The 17,599-nt window shown below is 45.3% G+C and overlaps 1 protein-coding gene across 1 annotated transcript in view; it reads right to left on the minus strand.

Annotated features, from left to right (window-relative positions):
• Positions 1 to 17,599, minus strand: part of LOC139569991 (growth arrest-specific protein 7-like) — a 121,648-nt gene that overhangs the window by 36,142 nt on the left and 67,907 nt on the right. Inside the window, exons 5-8 of the mRNA XM_071391407.1 lie at positions 16,350 to 16,403; positions 10,648 to 10,737; positions 7,230 to 7,345; positions 6,944 to 7,018 (exon numbers count right to left, since the gene is read on the minus strand). Of these exons, the coding sequence (XP_071247508.1) occupies positions 6,944 to 7,018; positions 7,230 to 7,345; positions 10,648 to 10,737; positions 16,350 to 16,403 (335 nt within the window). The remainder of the gene's footprint in view (positions 1 to 6,943; positions 7,019 to 7,229; positions 7,346 to 10,647; positions 10,738 to 16,349; positions 16,404 to 17,599) is intronic.

A 17,599-nucleotide genomic window follows, 5' to 3' on the forward strand; every position in this document is an offset into this window, starting at 1 on the left:
AGACCACAGAGACAACACACCACGTTAGACCACAGAGACAACACACCACGTTAGACCACAGAGACAACACACCCTGTTAGACCACAGAGACAACACACCACGTTAGACCACAGAGACAACACACCACGTTAGACCACAGAGACAACACACCATGTTAGACAAGTCAGGGTGGATCCTGCCAAACAGAGAGAAAGAGATGAGGTTCTGCTTTACAGAGTGATTGACATTTAAAGGCAATGTTCCCACTTTAGCGGAGATTGCATTCGCGGCAAACAGTGCATATGTCGGCTCAATGGGAAATGACCTTTACATTTCTATGGCGGAATCTGTAACGCTTCAGCTTTACAGACTGAATAGAGCCTTAAAAGTTCATAGACAGTTTATAACCCAGAAGGCAGCCCATCTCACAGCTGTGCCTGGTCCTCGGCTAGTTCCCCGGCTGGTTAGGAGGATGTAAACACTGAGGACATGAGATAAAGCCGAACCGTCTAATGGTTTCCCATTACTTTAGAACATTCTGCAAGCCAACTGTTTTCACAGCCAAGTTCTGTGACATAATGCAGTGTTGGAAAATGATATCTTTAATTAACTTTTACAAATTAATGTTGTGACAACTAATATACAGTCAATCATATCTACAGAATATAATGACTAAGGTGATTGGACACCAACATTAACAATGATCATAGCAGAAGGAAAAAATACATTGTTAAAAACTCTCTATACCCTAGCAGAAATGAAAAGCAAATTGGAAGCCATGGTACATCAGTGAATGAGACGCCAGGCTAGCCTTGAGTACTAGGTAACCTCTTCTCCTCTACTCAGGCAAAAACAAAGTTTAGCTTAAAAAACATATTGTATCACAGCGCCTTTCCTCTTTCTAAATATCTAATTTAACTGTATATAAGAATATAAATATGTACAGTATCTACGAATAGTGTGTAAATAGTATTTTTGTTGTCTCTTGGTGTTTTTCCTATATACAGTATAACTCTTTTATTGTATTTTAATGTTTAATTTAATGTAATATCTTATGTTGTTGTCTATAACTGTTCTATACTTTGTCATGTATTTGTATGTTTCCTGTGGACCCCAGGAAAAGGAAAGGAAAGGGGATTAGCTGCTGCATGTGCAGTAGCTAATGAGGATCCTAATAAACTAAACTCCTCTGAACACACATCTTAAGTCCGTCATTCCAAACAGTAGCAGAATATTTATCCAAGGGCCATGAAGGTAGGCAGCAGCAGGCCCATACGGCCATGAGGCACTACAGGCTGTGGGTATGGAGAGGAGCTGAGGGTCTTTAACCAGTTCACATCAAAGCATCACTCTGAAAGGAAGATGTGTGCACATTCCTACAGCATCAGGGTGCTGCTCTCTGCTCGGCCCCCTGCCACTTTGAGAGGCATCGGAGAAGAGAAGATATATCAAGAAGAAATAAAAGATGGATCAGGAAGAGATAGAAGATCAAGAAGAAAAAGTAGATCAAGAAGAGATATAAGATCAAGAAGAGATAGAAGATGGATCAAGAAGAGATATTCAGGGTAGCAGGCAGGGTAGCAGGCAGGGCAGTAGGCAGGGTCGCAGGCAGGGCAGAAGGCAGGGTAGTAGGCGGGGTAGCAGGCAAGGTAGCAGGCACGGTAGGAGGCAGGGTAGCAGGAAGGGCAGCAGGCAGGGTAGTAGGCAGGGTAGCAGGCAGGGTAGAAAGAGATATAAGATCAAGAAGCGATAGAAGATCAACAAGAGATAGTAGATCAAAAAGAGATAGAAGATGGATCAAGAAGAGATAGAAGATGGTAGGCAGGGTAGCGGGCAGAATAGCAGGCAGGGCAGCAGGTAGGGTAGAAAGCAGGGTAGCAAGCAGGGTAGCGGGCAGGGTAGAAGGCAGGGTAGAAGGCAGGGTAGAAGGCAGGGCAGCAGGCAGGGTAGCAGGCAGGGTAGAAGACGGATTACCAGGACATGAACTCAGAGCATGCGCTGACCAACTGGCAAGAGTCTTCACTGTCTTCACTGACATTTTCAACCTGTCCCTGACTGAGTCTGTAATACCAACATGTTTCAAGCAGACCACCATAGTGCCTGTGCTCAAGAACACTAAGGTAACCTGCCTACGGATCCGTAGCACTCACTCACCATTATCCCAGAAACCCTAAACCCACTTCACTTTGCATTCCGCCCCAACAGATCCACAAATGAAGCAATCTCTATTGCACTCCACACTGCCCTTTCCCACCTGGACAAAAGGAACACCTATGTGAGAATGCTGTTCATTGACTACAGCTCAGCGTTCAACACCATAGTGTCCTCAAAGCTCATCACTAAGCTAAGGACCCTGGGACTAAACACCTCCCTCTGCAACTGGATCCTGGACTTCCTGCCGGGCTGCCCCCAGGTGGTAAGGGTAGGCAACAACACAGCCGCCACGCTAATCCTCAACACGGGGTCCCCTCAGGTGTCCATGCTCATTCCCCTCCTGTACTCCCTGTTCACTCATGACTGCCTGGTCAGGCACGACTCCAACACCATCATTAAGTTTGCTGATGAAACAACAGTGGTAGGCCTGATCACCGACAACTATGAGTCAGCCTATAGGGAGGAGGTCAGAGACCTGACCGTGTGATGCTAGGACAACATCCTCTCCCTCAACGTGCTCAAGACAAAGGAGATGATTGTGGACTACAGGAAAAAGAGGACCAAGCACGCCCCCATTCTCATTGACGGGGCTGCAGTGGAACAGGTTGAGAGCTTCAAGTTCCTTGGTCTCCACATCACCAACAAACTAACATGGTCCAAGCACACCAAGACAGTCATGAAGAGGGCACAACAAAGCCTATTCCCCCTCAGAAAAGATTTAGCATGGGTCCTCAGATCCTCAAAAAGTTCTACAGCTGCACCATCGAGGGCATCCTGACTGGTTGCATCACTGCCTGGTATGGCAACTGTTCAGCTTCCGACCGCAAGGCACTACAGAGGGTAGTGCGTACGGCCCAGTACATCACCGGAGCCAAGCTTCCTGCCATCCAGGACCTCTATACCAGGCGGTGTCAGAGTAAGGCCCTAAAAATTGTCAAAGACTCCAGCCACCCTAGTCATAGACTTGTTCTCTCTGCTAACGCACGGCAAGCGGTACCAGAGCTCCAAGTCTAGGTCCAAAATACTTCTTAACAGCTTCTACCTCCAAGCCATAAGACTCCTGAACAGCTAATCAAATGGCTACCCAGGCTATTGGCATTGCCCCCCCACCCTCTTTTACGCTGCTGCTACCCTCTGTTTATTATCTATGCATAGTCACTTTACTCTACCTACATGTACATATTACCTCAATTACCTCGACATACCGGTGCCTCTGCACATTGACTCTGTACCGGTACCCCCTGTATATAGCTTCGCTATTGTTATTTTACTACTGCTCTTTAATTATTTAATTAAAGTAATTAGTTACTTTTATTTGTTATTTTTACATATCTATTATTTACTTAACACTTATTTTTTCTTAAAACTGCATTGTTGGTTAAGGGCTTGTAAGTAAGCATTTCACTGTAAGGTCTACCTACACCTGTTGTATTCGGCGCATATGACAAATACGATTTGATTTGATAATAACAGTATCGTGTTGTGTTGCTCTCTCTGGACACGGTGGGCGTGGGTGGTCAGAACTCACTGGCATCGTTTATATTCTATATGAAACAATTCCACCCCACTCTGCCATTCTATCACAACAACACTGGTGCAGTAGTACAGTAGATGAGAGAGGACAGATGATACAGATTGGTATAAAACTCAGAGAAGGGGTTTTACTAGTCCAGCATCATATTGCAGGACAGTGTTGTACTGTCTTTGTTTCAGTGTTAACTGTAGAGCAGTATCATATCTCTAATTCAGGACAGTGTTGTACTGTCTTTGTTTCAGTGTTAACTGTAGAGCAGTATCATATCTCTAATTCAGGACAGTGTTGTACTGTCTTTGTTTCAGTGTTAACTGTAGAGCAGTATCATATCTCTAATGCAGGACAGTGTTGTACCGTCTTTGTTTCAGTGTTAACTGTAGAGCAGTATCATATCTCTAATGCAGGACAATGTTGTACTGTCTTTGTTTCAGTGTTAACTGTAGAGCAGTATCATATCTCTAATGCAGGACAGTGCTGTACTGTCTTTGTTTCAGTGTTAACTGTAGAGCAGTATCATATCTCTAATTCAGGACAGTGTTGTACTGTCTTTGTTTCAGTGTTAACTGTAGAGCAGTATCATATCTCTAATTCAGGACAGTGTTGTACCGTCTTTGTTTCAGTGTTAACTGTAGAGCAGTATCATATCTCTAATGCAGGACAGTGTTGTACTGTCTTTGTTTCAGTGTTAACTGTAGAGCAGTATCATATCTCTAATGCAGGACAGTGTTGTACCGTCTTTGTTTCAGTGTTAACTGTAGAGCAGTATCATATCTCTAATTCAGGACAGTGTTGTACCATCTTTGTTTCAGTGTTAACTGTAGAGCAGTATCATATCTCTAATGCAGGACAGTGTTGTACCGTCTTTGTTTCAGTGTTAACTGTAGAGCAGTATCATATCTCTAATGCAGGACAGTGTTGTACTGTCTTTGTTTCAGTGTTAACTGTAGAGCAGTATCATACTATAGTATTCCTCTCTTTTCTCGTCTCCATTCTCACCCCCTTAGAAACCTACACTGAAGACAAATATGAAGGGAACATGCAACAATATCATATAAAGTTCATGTAAAGAAATCAGTCAATTGAAATAAATTCATTAGACCCTAATCTATGGATTTCACATGACTGGGAATACAGATATGCATCTGTTGGTCACAGATACCTTAAAGAAATCAGTCAGTATCTGGTGTGACCACCTTCTGCCTCATGCATCACCTTCTCATACAGTTGATCAGGCTGTTTATTGTGGAATGTTGTTCCACTCCTCTTCAATGGCTGTGTGAAGTTGCTGGATATAGGCGGGAGAGCACACTTCTCCAGCGTGTCGTTGGCCATCGAAGGTGAGTATTTGCCCACTGAAGTCAGTTACCACGCCGAACAGCAGTCAAGATCCTGTTGAGGACGCCGAGCACACAGATGAGCTTCCCTGAGACGGTTTCTGACAGTTTGTGTGCAGAAATTCTTTGGTTGTGCAAACCCACGGTTTCATCATCTGTTCGGGTGACTGGTGTCAGACGATCCCGCAGGTGAAGAAGCCGGATGTGGAGATCTTGGGCTGGCATGGTTACACATGGTCTACGGTTGTGAGGCCGGTTGGACGTACAGCCAAATTCCCTAAAACGAAGTTGGAGGTGGCTTATGGTAGAGAAATTATCATTCAATTCTCTGGCAACAGCTTTGGTGGACATTCCTGAAGTCTGCATGGGAATTGCATGCTCCCTCAAAACTTGAGACATCTGTGGCATTGTGTTGTGTGACAAAATTGCACATTTTAGAGTTGCCTTTTATTGTCCACAGCACAAGGTGCAGCTGTGTAACGATCATGCTGTTTAGTAAGCTTCTTGATATGCCACATCTGTCAGGTGGATGGATCATCTTGGCAAAGGAGAAATGCTCACCAACAGGGATGGAAAACAAATGCGTGCACAACATTTGAGCATGTGCATATGGAAGATTTCTCATGTACTTTAGGTCAGTCTGGTACAGTGACTCATTATGACTGTGTAGTAAATGTGGTATGCAGACATCTTATTACAGCCTTCCCTCCCTCTCAGCCTGTCCCCTAGCAGCCTCACCATACAGCCTGCCTGTCCCCTAGCAACCCCATCATACAGCCTGCCTGTCCCCTAGCAACCCCATCATACAGCCTGCCTGTCCCCTAGCAACCCCATCATACAGCCAGCCTGTCCCCTAGCAACCCCATCATACAGCCAGCCTGTCCCCTAGCAACCCCACCATACAGCCTGCCTGTCCCCTAGCAACCCCATCATACAGCCTGCCTGTCCCCTAGCAACCCCATCATACAGCCAGCCTGTCCCCTAGCAACCCCATCATACAGCCAGCCTGTCCCCTAGCAACCCCATCATACAGCCAGCCTGTCCCCCAGCAACTCCATCATACAGCCAGCCTGTCCCCTAGCAACCCCATCATACAGCCAGCCTGTCCCCTAGCAACTCCATCATACAGCCAGCCTGTCCCCTAGCAACTCCATCATACAGCCAGCCTGTCCCCTAGCAACCCCATCATACAGCCAGCCTGTCCCCTAGCAACTCCATCATACAGCCAGCCTGTCCCCTAGCAACTCCATCATACAGCCAGCCTGTCCCCTAGCAACCCCATCATACAGCCAGCCTGTCCCCTAGCAACTCCATCATACAGCCAGCCTGTCCCCTAGCAACCCCATCATACAGCCAGCCTGTCCCCCACAGGATCCAATTTACCAGACAAAGAGCTGCTCACAGTGTGTGGCTCCCTATAATGCCGGACTGAAGAGGGGTCCCCCTTCTCTCTCGCTCTCTTTTTCCCAGTGAGTCTGGGCTGATATGATGCCATAACACCCTTATAGTACCCTGCTGTCCAGCCCAACATAGTGGCTCTACTTCTAGACATGATTTGTTCTATCAGCATGGTATGTCCATACCGTACACCCACCAACCCCTTTCAGATATACAAGAATTGCCAAGGAGTTGGCAAGGAATCAGCTAGGAGTTGGCAAGGAATCAGCTAGGAGTTGGCAAGGAATCAGCTAGGAGTTGGCAAGGAATCAGCTAGGAGTTGGCAAGGAATCAGCTAGGAGTTGGCAAGGAATCAGCTAGGAGTTGGCATAATCTGTGCAATGACTTTTGACATGGAATCTTTGAGTTGACGCGGAGAGGTTTTCTTGTATTTTTTTTGTGCCATGTCTTCCTAAGCGTCGGCGTGTGCGAGGCGACACGCTCGTGTAGGCAACTTTTTTTTTTAAAGGCACCACGGCAGGAATTGATGTCACTACCCACTCACCCTTCTTCCTGTCCCGCGAGGGGAATCTGTGACAGCTTGGCGAGGTTCTTGGCATATTCCTCTTCAATCTTTATCCTGAAAGAGGGAAGGAGAAAAGGAATTTATTTACCATCGAATGTCGTTATTTAGCGAGTCATTTTTCCTGTTTTGTACAAAATAGAAAAGTGCACATCTGGGTTAAAAAGAAAAGGACATTGCTCAAGATAAAAAAGGAGTTGTGAAACATTGGTCTGATCAGGATTGTTGACAGATCGGCTCAGATAATGAAAGGGGATTGTGTAGTTACCTTTCTCGTATAAACTCGGCCATCTCTTTCTGCATTTGCTTCCCCTTCAGCTGTTTCTGCAGTAAGACCTCAAACCCTGAGATACAGCTTGTCCCCTGAGGGTCCTTCTTATCCGTCTACACAACAACAATAATAACACAGAAATATACACTACAACAATATTTAGTCTAACATAAATAAATAAAAAAATAATAATACGACCGGATAACATTCAGTGTTGGGATGTGATACTGCATTCTATGTACTTAATGGTATGCATTCAATCATACAGTTACTGTTTGTATTGTATTGTGGGGAAATACCAGGCCATCCTCACTGCAGCTCCATACTCCATTCTACAGCACCACAGCCAATGGTATAGAAAGTCTACATTTCACACAGTGAGGTGCATTAAATACTTGTCGACCTGTTTCAATCTGATCCTCTGTGTCTCAATGAAAACTGTAAGTCTGAGTGTACGGTATCCACTGTTTCTTTACGAACGTCTCCCGGTGTTGTCACCTCAGAGAGAGTGTAACGTTAGCCCGGTCTGACAGTAACGGTAGCCGAGTGTTAAAACCTGAGCACACACCTGGTGGTGATTCAGTTTCAGCCGTGGGAGAAATGAAAACAGAACCAAACAGATGTTTGGAGCGAGGTCTCTCTCACTACATTGTGTGTTATTCTACTACAGCTTTACAGCCTTAGTGCCGTGTAGAGAAATGTAGAGTAGTGTAGAGAAGTGTAGTGCCATGTAGAGAAGTGTAGTGTAGAGTAGAGAAATGTAGTGGCGTGCAGTGTAGTGTAGTGTAGAGTAGAGTAGTGTAGAGTAGAGTAGTGTAGAGTAGAGTAGTGTAGAGAAGTGTAGTGTAGTGTTGAATATGGTAGTGTAGAGTAGTGTAGTGTAGAGTAGTGTAGAGTAGTGTAGTATAGTGTAGTGGTGCATATGGTAGTGTAGAGTAGTGTAGAGAAGTGTAGTGTAGTGTTGAATATGGTAGTGTAGAGTAGTGTAGTGTAGAGTAGTGTAGAGTAGTGTAGTATATTGTAGTGGTGCATATGGTAGTGTAGAGTAGTGTGGTGTAGATATGGTAGTGTAGGGTAGTGTAGAGTAGCGTAGAGTAGTGTAGAGTAGAGAAGTGTAGTGTAGTGTAGAATAGTGTAGAATAGTGTAGTGTAGTGTTGAATATGGTAGTGTAGAGTAGAGTAGTGTAGAGTAGAGAAGTGTAGTGTAGTGTTGAATATGGTAGTGTAGAGTAGTGTAGAGTAGAGTAGTGTAGAGTAGGGAAGTGTAGTGTAGTGTAGAATAGTGTAGAGTAGTGTAGAGTAGAGTAGTGTAGAGAAGTGTAGTGTAGTGTTGAATAGTGTAGAGTAGAGAAGTGTAGAGAAGTGTAGTGTAGAGTAGAGTAGTGTAGAGTAGAGAAGTGTAGAGAAGTGTAGTGTAGAGTAGTGTAGAGTAGTGTAGAGTAGAGAAGTGTAGAGAAGTGTAGAGTAGAGCAGTGTAGAGAAGTGTAGAGAAGTGTAGTGTAGAGTAGAGTAGTGTAGAGTAGAGAAGTGTAGAGAAGTGTAGTGTAGTGTAGAGAAGTGTAGTGTAGTGTAGAATAGTGTAGAGTAGTGTAAAGTAGTGTAGTGTAGAGTAGTGTAGAGTAGTGTAGAGTAGAGAAGTGTAGAGAAGTGTAGTGTAGAGTAGAGTAGTGTAGAGTAGAGAAGTGTAGAGAAGTGTAGTGTAGTGTTGAATATGGTAGTGGAGAGTAGTGTAGGGTACTGTAGGGTAGGGTGGTGTTCAACAGAGGTCTTCTGTTAAATCTGACAATTAATCTTGATGGTTGTACAGTCGTCTCAAAAAAAACTGTGAAGGACCTCGGCGTTACCCTGGACCCTGATCTCTCTTTTGACGAACATATCAAGACTGTTTCAAGGACAGCTTTTTTCCATTTACGTAACATTGCAAAAATCTGAAACTTTCTGTCCAAAAATTATGCAGAAAAATGTATCCATGCTTTTGTCACTTCTAGGTTAGACTACTGCAATGCTCTACTTTCCGGCTACCCGGATAAAGCAGGTGAACGGAAAGGCACTGGAGCAACGAACTGCCCTTGCTGTCTCTGCCTGGCACGTTCCCCTCTCCACTGGGATTCTCTGCGTCTAACCCTATTACAGGGGTTGAGTCACTGGCTTACTGGTGCTTTCCCATGCAGTCCCTAGGCGGGGTGCGTCACTTGAGTGGGTTGAGTCACTGATGTGATCTTCCTGTCTGGGTTGGCGCTCCCCCTTGGGTTGTGCCGTGGCAGAGATCTTTGTGGGCTATACTCGGCCTTGCCTCAGGATGGCAAGTTGGTGGTTGAAGATATCCCTCTAGTTGTGTGGGGGCTGTGCTTTGGCAAAGTGGGTGGGGTTATATCCTGCCTGTTTGGCCCTGTCCAGAGGTATCATCGGACAGGGCCACAGTGTCTCCTGACCCCTCCTGTCTCAGCCTCCATTATTTATGCTGCAGTAGTTTGTGTCGGGGGGCTAGGGTCAGTCTGTTATATCTGGAGTATTTCTCCTGTCTTATCCGGTGTCCTGTGTGAATTTAAGTATGCTCTCTCTAATTCTCTCTTTCTTTCTCTCTTTCTTTCTTTCTTTCTTTCTTTCTTTCTTTCTTTCTTTCTTTCTTTCTTTCTTTCTTTCTTTCTTTCTTTCTTTCTTTCTTTGTCTCTCTCTCTCAGGACCTGAGCCCTAGGACCATGCCTCAGGACTACCTGGCCTGATGACTCCTTGCTGTCCCCAGTCCACCTGGCCGTGCTGCTGCTCCAGTTTCAACTGTTCTGTCTGCAGCTATGGAACCCTGACCTGTTCACCAGACGTGCTACCTGTCCCAGACCTGCTGTTTTCAACTCTCTAGAGACCGCAGGAGCGGTAGAGATACTCTGAATGATCGGCTATGAAAAGCCAACTGACATTTACTCCTGAGGTGCTGACTTGCTGCACCCTCGACAACTGCTGTGATTATTATTATTTGACCCTGCTGGTCATCCATGAACATTTGAACATCTTGGCCATGTTCTGTTATAATCTCCACCCGGCACAGCCAGAAGAGGACTGGCCACCCCTCATAGCCTGGTTCCTCTCTAGGTTTCTTCCTAGGTTCCGGCCTTTCTAGGGAGTTTTTCCTAGCCACCGTGCTTCTATACCTGCATTGCTTGCTGTTTGGGGTTTTAGGCTAGGTTTCTGTACAGCACTTTGAGACATCAGCTGATGTAAGAAGGGCTTTATAAATTAATTTCATTTGATTTTTGATTTGGTGTGGTTTAGTGTAGTGTAGAGTAGTGTAGTGTAGTGTAGAGTAGAATAGTGTAGTGTAGAGTAGAGTAGTGTAAAGTAGAGTAGTGTAGAGTAGTGTAAAGTAGTGTAGAGTGTAGTGTAATATGACTCTGTGGTGTGACCAGTCTTCATATCTTACCCAGAAGTAATCACAGTAGCTCCACTCATCTGGCTTCAACAGCTGCTGTTCAGGTGTACTCATAGGAAGGGGGAACGTTACACAGTTAATCTGAGAGAGAGAGAGAGAGAGAGAGAGAGAGAGAGAGAGAGAGAGAGAGAGAGAGAGAGAGAGAGAGAGAGAGAGAGAGAGAGAGAGAGAGAGAGAGAGAGAGAGAGAGAGAGAGAGAGAGAGAGAGAGAGAGAGAGAGAGAGAGAGAGAGAGAGAGAGAGAGAGAGAGAGAGATTAGGATACACTTTTCAATGGTTCGAATTCTGCCAGAGGCACGTAGGTGATGGCAGTGAAAGTTTGATCTTCCCAACACCTCGGTTTATTCAACTTAAATATAGGATCAGAAAAATGGGTAAAGTGAGACCTAAATGCCACCAGGGAGTGAATGAGGCAGAGGAAAGATTGGCCCGGTGCGAGGAGAGAGATCCCACTGTATGAGACAGTTAAACAACTGGGAAGAAAATTGAAAGGTATGTCCATCAAAACTGACTATCTGGAAAATAAATCAAGACAAAATAACACTTCAATACACAAAGTGAAAGAAGGGGTGCGGAAAAAAACGACATGGGCAAATTTGTGGAAGAACTGTTTGCGGATAAACTCGTACTACAACGAGTTCAACTGCAGATAATCCGTGCGCACCACCCACACAAGGTAAACATCTGTCATTCTGCCCATGAGCAAGGCAGTTAACCCACTGTTCCCCGTGCGCCGATGATGTGAATGTCGATTAAGGCAGACCCACGCACCAGCCCTGCCAGGCAGGCACAGATTCGTGAGGGTGCAGTGACGCTTTAGCTGGTCTCTGAACGCGTTTATCTTGAACGCCTATTTCTCAGCATCAAACGAGTGAGGGTGTATCTTTAATGTCGGGGGCACTCAGGTGACTGTCTAGGGTGGGTAGGGTTAGGCACTCTTCCATCATGATAGGGCAAAGTGATATTTTCAATGTTTCAACGCTTTAGTTTTGTACAAATACATTTCCATCTCTGCGAAAGAGAGACTCTCTCTCTATGGCATGTTCTCACAGACACATTCACACACACTTTCCTTCCATACTTCCACCTCCTCAGACTCATTCCAACACATGGACACCTCCATCTTTATCATTTCTATAGCGTTCTTATGTGGAGATGGTATAACCTTCCAGAAGGTTATATCCTAAGGAATACCTAGGATAGGATAAAGTAATCCTTCTAACCCCCCCCCCCCCCCTTAAAAGAGTTAGATGCACTATTGTAAAGTGGTTGTTCCACTGGATATCATAAGGTGAATGCACCAACTTGTAAGTCGCTCTGGATAAGAGCGTCTGCTAAATGACTTAAATGTAATGTAAATGTAGAAGGACAACCATCTCTGCAGGACTCCACCAATCAGGCCTTTATGGTAGAGTGGCCAGACGGAAGCCACTCCTCAGTAAAAGGCACATGACAGTCTGCTTGGCGTTTGCCAAAAGGCACCTAAAGTACTCTCAGACCATGAAAAACAAGATCCTCTGGTCTAATGAAACCAATATTGAACTTTGGCCTGAATGCCAAGTGTCAAGTTTGGAGGAAACCTGACACCATCCCTATGGTGAAGCATGGTGGTGGCAGCATTATGCTGTGGGGATGTTTTTCAGGTGCAAGAACTGGTAGACAAGTCAGGATTGAGGGAAGGATGAACAGAGAGATCCTTGATGAAAACCTGCTCCAGAGCGCTCAGGACCTCAGACTGGGGCAAAGGTTCAACTTGCAACAGGACAACGACTCTAAGCACACAGCCAAGACAACGCAGGAGTGGCTTCGGGACAAGTCTCTGAATGTCCTTGAGTGGCCCAGCCAGAGCCCAGACTTGAACCCGATCAAACATCGCTGGAGAGACCTGAAAATAGCTGTGCAGCGAAGCTCCCCATCCAACCTGACAGAGCTTGAGAGGATCTGCAGAGAAGAATGGGAGAAACTCCCCAAATACAGGTGTGCCAAGCTTGTAGCCTCATACCCAAGAAGACTCGAGGCTATAATCGCTGCCACAGGTGCTTCAACAAAGTACTGAGGTCTGAATACTTATGTAAATGTAATATCTTATTATTCTAAAAACCTGTTTTTGCTTTTATGGGGTATTGTGTTTAGATTGACGAAGGGGGAAAAAAACAATTTAATCAATTGTGAATAAGGCTGTAACATAACAAAATGTGCAAAAAGTCAAGGGGTCTGAATACTAACAAGGTAAATGCCAAGAATGTGCTGCGGACCCAGAATTATTCAAGAAGAAACAAAATCTGAGAATATTATAGCGGTAACTAACTGGGAAGACAAGCTGCACAGAGCAATAACCCAAGAGGACTGGGAGGATACATATAGAAACACGTCCAAGACAACTCTCTACTCTGGAGAGATACTTTAAGTAAATTCAGTCACCATTGTTCATAACTCCTGTAATACAACCAAAGTAGAGTGGTGACATCACACCAAGTTGCTGGGTAACAGTGGGGAGAGCGGGGCTAACCACACCCACATACTATAGTCCTGCCCAGTCCTAAATCATTTACGGACTGAAGTATACAAAGTATTGGATGAAATGCTTGAATGCTCACTCTCTCTAAATCCAGAACACATACTCCTAGGGAGAACCTCCCGCCACGCATTGGTCCTCCAATCTGAATTCTGAGAACAGCCATTAAACAAATAACTAGAAACTGGCTTATACAGCTGGCACCACAGATAAGCAATTGGAAAGAAATAATTAATTAAATCTTTAGTATGGAAATGATAAATCATAGAATAAGAAACCAAATTAATATTTGAGATACTGTACATCCTGTACATCCTGAAAAAAAACGGACGTTATATTAAATATGTATAGGCCATACCAGGAGATAAAATGTACACGTATGAAACAGATGGGTGTGGGTGGACACGTGTGTGTGCTTGCCGGTGTGTGTGTGTGTGTGTGTGTGTGTGTGTGTGTGTGTGTGTGTGTGTGTGTGTGTGTGTGTGTGTGTGTGTGTGTGTGTGTGTGTGTGTGTGTGTGTGTGTGTGTGTGTGTGTGTGTGTGTGAGTGATTTATAAGATTTAACAAAGCAATACATGAACATAGCATAATAACATGTCAGTGTAACAAAATGTCGCAGACAGAGAGGGCTGCCGTGCTTCTAGCTCTTAGGAAACTTTGCAGTATTTAAAAACATTTTTTAATGTATTATTTCTTACATTATTAGCCCAGAAATGTTTTGGCTTTATTACATACAGCCAGCAAGAATTATTGGATATCAGAGCGGCGGAGTTTAAGTCATGAAGGGCCACATTGAGATTAGCAATACAAAGTGCAAGATCTGGAGCCACACACACACACACACACACACACACACACACACACACACACACACACACACACACACACACACACACACACACACACACACACACACACACACACACACACACACACACACACACACACACACACACACACCTTGACTGTCCACCTCTACTGAACTATTCAAGGTGCTCTGCCACTGTTGCTCTGGCAACACTTCTTCTCTTCAGTTCCAAGAATAAAAGACTGTAACATCCTGAGAACACATCGCTCCTTGAATCTGTCAACTCCTTTCTATTTCCAGACTTTATGATTAATGCCACTCAAAACACAGTTAACAACAACTGTCAAACCCCAAGCATTTATCCTTCATCAGTCCTGACTGTCTGTTGTAATTCTCTCTCTCCAGTAGATGTTCAATATGTTGGCTGAGCGACTATCTCCCCGCTCGGCCCATCTCCATCTATTCTCTATCTCCCTGCTCGGCCCATCTCTATCTATTCTCTATCTCCCTGCTCGGCCCATCTCTATCTATTCTCTATCTCCCTGCTCCGCCCATCTCTATCTATTCTCTATCTCCCTGCTCGGGCCCATCTCTATCTATTCTCTATCTCCCTGCTCGGCCCATCTCTATCTATTCTCTACCTCCCTGCTCGGGCCATCTCTATCTATTCTCTATCTCCCTGCTCGGGCCATCTCTATCTATTCTCTATCTCCCTGCTCGGGCCCATCTCTATCTATTCTCTATCTCCCTGCTCGGGCCCATCTCTATCTCCCTGCTCCGCCCATCTCTATCTATTCTCTATCTCCCTGCTCCGCCCATCTCTATCTATTCTCTATCTCCCTGCCCGGGCCCATCTCTATCTATTCTCTATTTCCCTGCTCGGCCCATCTCTATCTATTCTCTATCTCCCTGCTCCGCCCATCTCTATCTATTCTCTATCTCCCTGCTCCGCCCATCTCTATCTATTCTCTATCTCCCTGCTCCGCCCATCTCTATCTATTCTCTATCTCCCTGCTCGGGCCCATCTCTATCTATTCTCTATCTGCTGCACAGGGCCTTGAGGGTTGGGTATCTCTCTCTCCTCTCCCTCACTGTGTGGCTGTCAGTTGTAACTGTTAGCACCCAGGCCAGGCTGAGAAATGCTGACAATAGGACTGTTATTATTTCCCGAATTCATTCTCATTACCTCCAGCAGCAAAACAATTCTGTCCGAGGGGGGTGGACCTACTGCTGAGCCCACCTCCTCACAGGGCAGTTTACTGCTGTTAAATTGCAAGTGGAAAGGGTATGATAATGAAGATAAAGATGGCAATCCCCTTTCCACTCTTCCTGCCTCCAGATTAAAGACAAACATCTGGCTTCCATCACTTTCTAATGAGCCTTTAAGTGACCTTAGCTGGCCTCCACCAATGACCCCCCTTAACCCCTGACATTGGTAATTAGCTGAGGGTTAACTAAGGACTGGACCAGTCGACTTTACCCCCCCCCCAAAAAAAAATGTTCCCCTGCACCCCATGTGCACTCTATCACCTCTGCCCAGGTTGTGTGTGGATTGAAACACTTTCTGACAGAAATAATGAATTTCTGCAACTTCAGAACTCTAGCTATTTGTTACATATTCTATTTGTCAACATTCAATTCTGTTCAGCGCTGACATCACACATTTAGAATAAACTCAATGTTTATTATCAAAGCAATTCCAGTCTCTAAATCATGTAATCATCACAGATTGGACTTTGCAAATTTTTATTGTCCATGCATGTTGGGGTTAGGGTCTGTGTTTGGGTTAGGGTTAGGGTCTGTGATTGGGTTAGGGTCTGTGTTTGGGTTAGGGTCTGGGTTAGGGTCTGTGTTTGGGTTAGGGTCTGGGTTAGGGTCTGTGATTGGGTTAGGGTCTGTGTTTGGGTTAGGGTCTGGGTTAGGGTCTGTGTTTGGGTTAGGGTCTGTGTTTGGGTTAGGGTCTGGGTTAGGGTCTGTGTTTGGGTTAGGGTTAGGGTCTGTGATTGGGTTAGGGTCTGTGTTTGGGTTAGGGTCTGGGTTAGGGTCTGTGTTTGGGTTAGGGTCTGGGTTAGGGTCTGTGTTTGGGTTTGGGTTTGGGTTAGGGTCTGTGTTTGGGTTAGGGTCTGTGTTAGGGTCTGGGTTAGGGTCTGTGTTTGGGTCTGTGTTTGGGTTAGGGTCTGTGTTAGGGTCTGTGTTTGGATTAGGGTCTGGGTCTGGGTTAGTGTCTGGGTCTGGGTTAGGGTCTGGGTCTGGGTTAGGGTCTGGGTCTGGGTTAGGGTCTGGGTCTGGGTTAGGGTCTGGGTCTGGGTTAGGGTCTGGGTCTGGGTTAAGGTCTGGGTTAGGGTCTGGGGAAAATAGTAGTGGTACTCACTGTGATGGTAGTCTCTTTGCTCTGCCACCTGGTGGGTGATGTAGGACATGGACTCTGATGAGAAAGGCAGGATGCTCCATCAAAATCTTCCTCCGTGTCTGACATGGTCTCTGACTGACACACACACAATGGAGCTGTTCTACTGGAACTGTTCTACTGGAGCTGTTCTACAGGAACTGTTCTACTGGAGCTGTTCTACTGGAGCTGTTCTACTGTTCTACTGGAGCTGTTCTACTGGAGCTGTTCTACTGGAGCTGTTCTACTGGAGCTGTTCTACTGTTCTACTGGAGCTGTTCTACTGGAACTGTTCTACTGGAACTGTTCTACTGGAGCTGTTCTACAGGAACTGTTCTACTGGAGCTGTTCTACTGGAGCTGTTCTACAGGGACTGTTCTACTGGAACTGTTCTACAGGAACTGTTCTACTGGAGCTGTTCTACTGTTCTACTGGAGCTGTTCTACTGGAACTGTTCTACTGGAACTGTTCTACTGGAGCTGTTCTACTGTTCTACTGGAGCTGTTCTACTGGAACTGTTCTACTGGAACTGTTCTACTGGAGCTGTTCTACAGGAACTGTTCTACTGGAGCTGTTCTACTGGAGCTGTTCTACAGGAACTGTTCTACTGGAACTGTTCTACAGGAACTGTTCTACTGGAGCTGTTCTACTGTTCTACTGGAGCTGTTCTACTGGAGCTGTTCTACTGTTCTACTGGAGCTGTTCTACTGGAGCTGTTCTACTGGAACTGTTCTACTGGAGCTGTTCTACTGGAACTGTTCTACTGGAGCTGTTCTACTGTTCTACTGGAGCTGTTCTACTGTTCTACTGGAGCTGTTCTACTGGAGCTGTTCTACTGTTCTACTGGAGCTGTTCTACTGGAGCTGTTCTACTGGAACTGTTCTACTGGAACTGTTCTACTGGAGCTGTTCTACAGGAACTGTTCTACTGGAGCTGTTCTACTGTTCTACTGGAGCTGTTCTACTGGAGCTGTTCTACTGGAACTGTTCTACTGGAGCTGTTCTACTGGAACTGTTCTACTGGAGCTGTTCTACAGGAACTGTTCTACTGGAGCTGTTCTACTGGAGCTGTTCTACTGGAGCTGTTCTACTGTTCTACTGGAGCTGTTCTACTGGAACTGTTCTACTGGAGCTGTTCTACTGGAGCTGTTCTACTGGAGCTGTTCTACTGGAACTGTTCTACTGGAACTGTTCTACTGGAACTGTTCTACTGGAGCTGTTCTACAGGAACTGTTC

This window comes from Salvelinus alpinus, chromosome 3 (assembly GCF_045679555.1).
Source record: "Salvelinus alpinus chromosome 3, SLU_Salpinus.1, whole genome shotgun sequence".
In the NCBI taxonomy this organism is placed as follows: domain Eukaryota; kingdom Metazoa; phylum Chordata; class Actinopteri; order Salmoniformes; family Salmonidae; genus Salvelinus; species Salvelinus alpinus.